This window comes from Galeopterus variegatus, unplaced genomic scaffold (assembly GCF_000696425.1).
Source record: "Galeopterus variegatus unplaced genomic scaffold, G_variegatus-3.0.2 Scaffold5133, whole genome shotgun sequence".
Taxonomy (NCBI): Eukaryota; Metazoa; Chordata; class Mammalia; order Dermoptera; family Cynocephalidae; genus Galeopterus; species Galeopterus variegatus.
The window spans coordinates 8,863-15,349 of NW_007731244.1; the positions used below are offsets into that span (position 1 = coordinate 8,863).

At 38.6% G+C, this 6,487-nt stretch overlaps 1 protein-coding gene across 1 annotated transcript; it reads left to right on the forward strand.

Moving 5' to 3' along the window:
* Positions 1 to 959: 959 nt before the first annotated feature.
* Positions 960 to 2,425, forward strand: SLC35G2 (solute carrier family 35, member G2). Its single transcript, XM_008588970.1, has one exon. It carries the CDS (start codon positions 991 to 993, stop codon positions 2,227 to 2,229), a length of 1,239 nt encoding a protein of 412 aa, XP_008587192.1. The 5' UTR covers positions 960 to 990; the 3' UTR covers positions 2,230 to 2,425.
* Positions 2,426 to 6,487: the final 4,062 nt, after the last annotated feature.

Consider the following 6,487-nt stretch of genomic DNA (forward strand, 5'->3'; position numbering starts at 1 on the left):
AAATCTCAGAAGTGGTATTGCTAAATAAATGGTAGCTTCTAGATAAAATCTTAATATATTGCCTAGTTGCCCATTAGAAAGGTTGTATAGTTTATATTCCCACCAACAGTGCATGAGTGTTACTAAATTCATTATTTATTTTCTAATTTCAGTGTATCTTTTTTTTTCCTTTTTGTCTTTTTTACTGACTGGCAACGGGATCGCAACCCTCGGTGTTGCATGCATGAGTGTTACTAAATTCATTATTTATTTTCTAATTTCAGTGTATCTTTTTTTTTTTCCTTTTTGTCTTTTTTACTGACTGGCAACGGGATCGCAACCCTCGGTGTTGCACCCGCACCGCGCTCAGCCAGTAAGCGGGAACCGGTCTCCACATGGGATCCGAACCCTCAGCGGGAGCACCGCCATGCTCCCAAGCGGCGCACTCTCCAGTGCGCCACCGGGCCGGCCCTCAGTGTATCTTTATATCTGAAAATGTACGGGGAACCAAAAATAAATGTTTAAAAATAATTTGTAATAGAAAGTAAATTCTGGCATTATACAGAATTGATTATACAAATGACTTTGGCCTTATCATTTTGATTTATAACATAGACAAATAGACACATAAGGAAAGTTTTGATCTAAGTTATTTGTTTCCGTGTTTCTCTTGTTGGATGGGTGGAAAGTAAGGTAGGAATGAAAAGATGGAAAAATATCAGTTTGTGAAGTAAAGATGGGATATAAAGCTGAATGAGAAAAACAATAAGCAGAATGAAAAACAGGTACAGACTTGAGATAGGACTGAAAAAAGGGTAGACAATTCCAGCAGGCTCCATACATCTGATAAGGCATATTGACAGATCATCTCTAATACATTTTTTCTAGATTCTTGTTACAGCCTCTACTTTCTATCATTGAATTGGTGCAGATTGATTATAACAGACATTACATTTCCAAAGAAATGAATATGTACATTTGTCTTTTTTCTTTAATAGATTATCTGAAGAAATGGATACTTCTCCTTCCAAAACATATCCAGTTAAAAAACGGGTGAAAATACATCCCAACACAGTGATGGTGAAATATACTTCTCATTATCCCCAGCCTGGGGATGATGGATATGAAGAAATCAATGAAGACTATGGAAATTTCATGGAAGAAAATCCAAAGAAAGGTCTTCTGAGTGAAATGAAAAGAAAAGGAAGAACGTTCTTTGGAACCATGGATACCCGACCTCTACCAGCAGAAGACCCAATGACCAATGAGATTGGACAATTCCAGAGCTTTGCAGAAAAAAATATTTTTCAGTCCCGAAAAATGTGGATAGTGCTGTTTGGATCTGCTTTGGCTCATGGATGTGTAGCTCTTATTACTAGGCTTGTTTCTGATCGTTCTAAAGTTCCATCCCTAGAACTGATTTTTATCCGTTCTGTCTTGCAGGTCTTATCTGTGTTAGTTGTTTGTTACTATCAAGAGGCCCCCTTTGGGCCCAGTGGGTACAGATTACGACTCTTCTTTTATGGTGTATGCAATGTCATTTCAATCACTTGTGCTTATACATCATTTTCAATAGTTCCTCCCAGCAATGGGACCACTATGTGGAGAGCCACAACCACAGTCTTCAGTGCTATTTTGGCTTTTTTACTTGTAGATGAAAAAATGGCTTATGTTGACATGGCTACAGTTATTTGCAGCATCTTAGGTGTCTGTCTTGTCATGATCCCCAACATTGCTGATGAAGACAATTCTTTGTTAAATGCCTGGAAAGAAGCCTTTGGGTACACTATGACTGTGATGGCTGGACTGACCACTGCTCTTTCTATGATAGTATATAGATCCATCAGGGAAAAGATCAGCATGTGGACTGCACTGTTTACCTTTGGTTGGACTGGGACAGTCTGGGGATTATCTACTATGTTCATTCTTCAAGAACCTATCATCCCATTAGATGGAGAAACCTGGAGTTATCTTATTGCTATATGTGTCTGTTCTACGGCAGCATTCCTAGGAGTTTATTACGCCTTGGACAAATTCCATCCAGCTTTGGTTAGCACAGTACAACATCTGGAGATTGTGGTAGCTATGGTCTTGCAGCTTCTAGTGTTACACATATTTCCTAGTGTCTATGATGTCTTTGGTGGGGCGATCATCATGATTAGTGTTTTTGTCCTTGCTGGCTATAAACTTTACTGGAGGAATTTAAGAAGGCAGGATTATCAGGAAATACTAGAGTCTCCCATTAAATGAATACCTGATTATTATTATCTTGTAATGTTCAGTTATTAATACGTACACTGCCATTTTAATGTTTATAAATGTCTTTTGTGTTGTATAATTGACAGAGTGCTATATAATATATAATTAATATATGCAGATGCAGAAAAAGTTATTCTAGTCTAATATATTTAAGTACAAATATTAAATATGTGAAATATGTAATGAATCTGGTGTCTTTACTGTTATTAGCAAAAGGTAATTGTGGTAGAAGGAGAGTGTTAACTTTCATCACTAAAGAACAGAAGACTTGAAGAAATGACCCATTTCACATGGAACTTCTGTGGTCCTAAAGTTTAAAAATTAGAAAAATATTCATGCCCAATGTTCTACAAATGTTCAACAAAAATCCTTCATTATTCAAAAATTTTCATGTGTGAAAAGTATACTACAAGGTGAACTGTTGAACACTAAACCCTGTCTTGTCATCTATTTGCATTAGAAAACTAGAGGTGATAGGGCTGGGCAAAGGAGCTTGAGCTGAGGCAAGAAAGAGGGAACAAAGGAAAAGAGTTGGTTTTTCAATGACAATGGGTGGTTGTCCAATGCTAGAATAGGAAATTGGTCTTCTCCTTGCTATGGCCATACCAGGGTATGCATAGGAAATGGAGGTAGGGAAAAGACTGGATTCTTACCAGCCCTACCTAATCTATGCCACTTTGTGCTTGATGGGGAAGACCTAATGTTAGGGAAGGGTCTACTTACCCTCAGTTAAACAGATCTCTTCTAAAGAGATCTTTATGATTTTCTGGCAAATATATGTTTGAACCCCAGCAAAGGTTCTCCTTACTCCTGAAAAAGACACTAATAGTAATCATAGTATAGCAGAAAATTGACATGGGGTTCTGAGATTTCATTTCAAAAGGGCCTAAAAGTCTGTAAAAGCATATAAGATGACATTAAGTGGAGTCTAATTTGAGCAATTCTTACTAATTTAGCACAAAAAATGTTGATATGGCAGTAGTTATCTGACTATCGTTTCTTAGCTCCAAGTTTACTCTTCTATACTTTCCTCTGTGATGCTATGGCTCAGAACATGCAGGCTACAGTTTTTCTATGCTGGCTAGGTTCCATCAATAAAGGGCATTAGAGGGAGACTGGAAGGCAGAAGGGGAGAAGGGATTTCCTCCTTTCTGTCTGCTTGCAGCTTGTGTTACTGTTACCCCAGCAATAAGCAATAGCCCTTTGCACCAGTAGCAACAATTGATTTCAGCCTTGAGGTTCTTTTGGCATTACACCCGCCACCCCCCCTTGGCTCAGCTGGGTCATTCCTCTGAGCTTCCAAGACCTAATAGTCCAACCTTGATTCCCCTTTTTTACTAGCCCTAGGGGTAGTAGCTGCTCTCTGCAGTTATCACCTCTGGGCTACCTCAGTGTTCCCTTTTTGCTTTTTCAGTCCATCAACACCCAATACTAAATCCCTTCTGCTGTAATGTCTTGTGGTTTATGTTTTCCTGACTACTATGTCTCCAGACCTTCCCCAAAGGAATCCACAGTCACTGGTAGGGTACCTATGCTTTGGAAAATGTCAACATTTAGATTTTTCAGGGATTACTAGACATTGGCCCTCAACAGAAATTAAGCAAATTGAAGCACAGAAAGAAAAAGATTTGGAAAAAAAATGAACAGCCTGAATGACCTGTACTAAGTACTAACAAGTCTAGCATAAGTGTAACTGTAGTCCTAGAAGAGGAGGAGGAGAGTGAGAATGGGGCAGAAAAAAATATTTGAAGAAATATTGGCCAAAAGTTTTCCAAATTTGATAAAAGGAAAAAACAAACAACAACAACAAAAAACAAATCCAAGAAACCAAAATAACCCCTCAGCAACCCACAGATTTAGGGAACTAAGTGAACCCCAAGTAGGATAAATACAAAGAAAACCATATCTAGAAACATCTCAATGTAACTGCTGATAAACAAAGAAAAGGAAACAAATCTTTTGGCCAGTTAGCTCAGTTGGTTAAAGCACGATGCTGATAACACCAAGGTCCCATACCAGTTAGCCGCCTCCTCTCCAACAAGAAAATCATACACTGTTATCCTTTTAGAAAAACAAACACCACAAAAATCTTAAAAACAGCCAGAGAAAAAGGCATATGATATACAGGGAAACAATGATAAGAGTTACAACTGGCTTCTCAACAGAAACAGTAGAAGCCAGAAAACAACAAATGACATATTTAAAGTGCTGAAAGAAAACCCTTTGATGGTTGCTCATTGCCTGTAGGATAAACTGTAAGGTCCTTTACTTCCACAGACTGGCTGTTACTTACATTTCTAGCTATCTTCTGGTCCAGCAATATTCTATCGTTTAATGTCTTTTTTTATCATGCAGGCCCTTCTGTGTGGAAAGTCCTTCTTTTTTCACCTAGTTAACTGCCTGAGTGGTCTGACTGTACACTTCCCCTCCCTCTATGGCTTAATGCCCCCTCCATACATATCTATTGTTGTATTTACTATATATGAGATCACTCTCACTATAAACTATCAGTAGTTTCCTGGGACAGGCCTTGAGACATGGAGACTCATTTTTCCCTTCCTTGTCTTCCCAAATTCTTTCCTTTGGGAATGATGAAGTTAGTCACCTGCATGTTTTTATCCTAGACAGATTAGCTGCCCATATCCAAAGCTCCTCCTCCAGTCCATAGGTCTTAAGTTTTTTTTTTTTTTTTTTAAAAAGATGACCGGTAAGGGGATCTTAACCCTTGACTTGGTGTTGTCAGCACCACGCTCAGCCAGTGAGCGAACCGGCCATCCCTATATGGGATCCGAACCCGCGGCCCTGGTGCTATCAGCACCGCACTCTCCCGAGTGAGCCACAGGCCGGCCAGGTCTTAAGTTTTGACCTAAATTTTGTTGTTGCTTGATTCTGGTTAGTTCCTGGTCCACTCAGCATTAATTAGCGAGGATGATTCCTGTTTTTGATTTGAGTTCCCATGAAAGAAACCACATGCATGTTTATGTTTAGAAGTTGGGAAGATTGTGTGGAAAAGGAAGTCCCAGAGACAACTCCATTTCATAAGAACACAGACCCCATTCCTTTTAAGTGGAATTTTATATATAATTTCCTATCTACCCCACTACTCTATGCTTTCCTCTTTTATTGCTGTTCCCTTATTTTTCTTCATCTCCTTCTCTTTTTCATATATTTTTGGGAGTTTGTTTGTTTGTTTTAAGAGCTCCTGGTAAGAATGGGTGATGAGGAAGCTTAAAGGAAAATTAAGAGAAAAAAACATGTTCACAGGGAACTAAAACCCTTTTATGAAAAATCATAATTAAGCTCTCTACTTACAGCTGCTTCTTTTATTGCTTAAATAGGTGGCATGCAGTATTCAAGAGAACTGGATCAAAATCTTGTGAAGGGTCTGCTCAGGTCATTGGCCCATTCAAAATACAGTGAGTCCTCTATATGCACAGGTTCTACATCCATGGATTCAACTGACCACAGATCAAAAATGTAGCCAGGCCTTCAATGACTGCATCTGTACTGAACTTCTAGACACTTAAAAAAAAAAAATTGTCACTATTCCCTAAACAATACAATATAATAACTATTTCCACAGCATTTACCTTGTATTAGGTACTGTAAATAATCTAAAAATGATTTAAAGTATATGGGAGGATCTTGCTTTGCCTCCCACAGATTTGTCACCCCTTTTCCCCTGGCTGACAGAGCTGCCAAAGATTACTCAAAGCCCGTCTCTTCTGAGCAGTAAGAAGCCCTGAAAAGGGATTAATCTCCCAGAACTCTCAAGAGAGAGGCATTTCTTCCATTTGGGAAATTAACCACGAATTGGGGTTCTCTTCCTGCATTTTTTCTCCAGACCAGGAAGTTACAGGAAGAAAACGTAAGTGGGGTTTTTGCTAAGTATAGTTTAACAAGTTTAACATAGAAGCTGGTAACATTCAGTAAAACAAGCAAGGTGACAATCCATAATGCAATTTTCAAGAAGTTGATCCACTAACAAAGGCTTGATCTCAGCAAACATTCTCTTCTTACAGCAATTTCCCAGTATCTTTACATATCAATCAGTAACCTGTCTGTCTTTGAGCCAGCAACCTTGCTGTGTTATAATTCTTTATCTTACAATAGAGACTATAGCCTGGGGAAAATTTCTTGTCCTTTGCAAGGTTAACATTTGAAACTGCAAGGCTTTGGAAAACAACGCCCTGTGAAATACATTTGCTTTATGTATATTCCACAGGAGGATGTGCATAGGTTATATGAA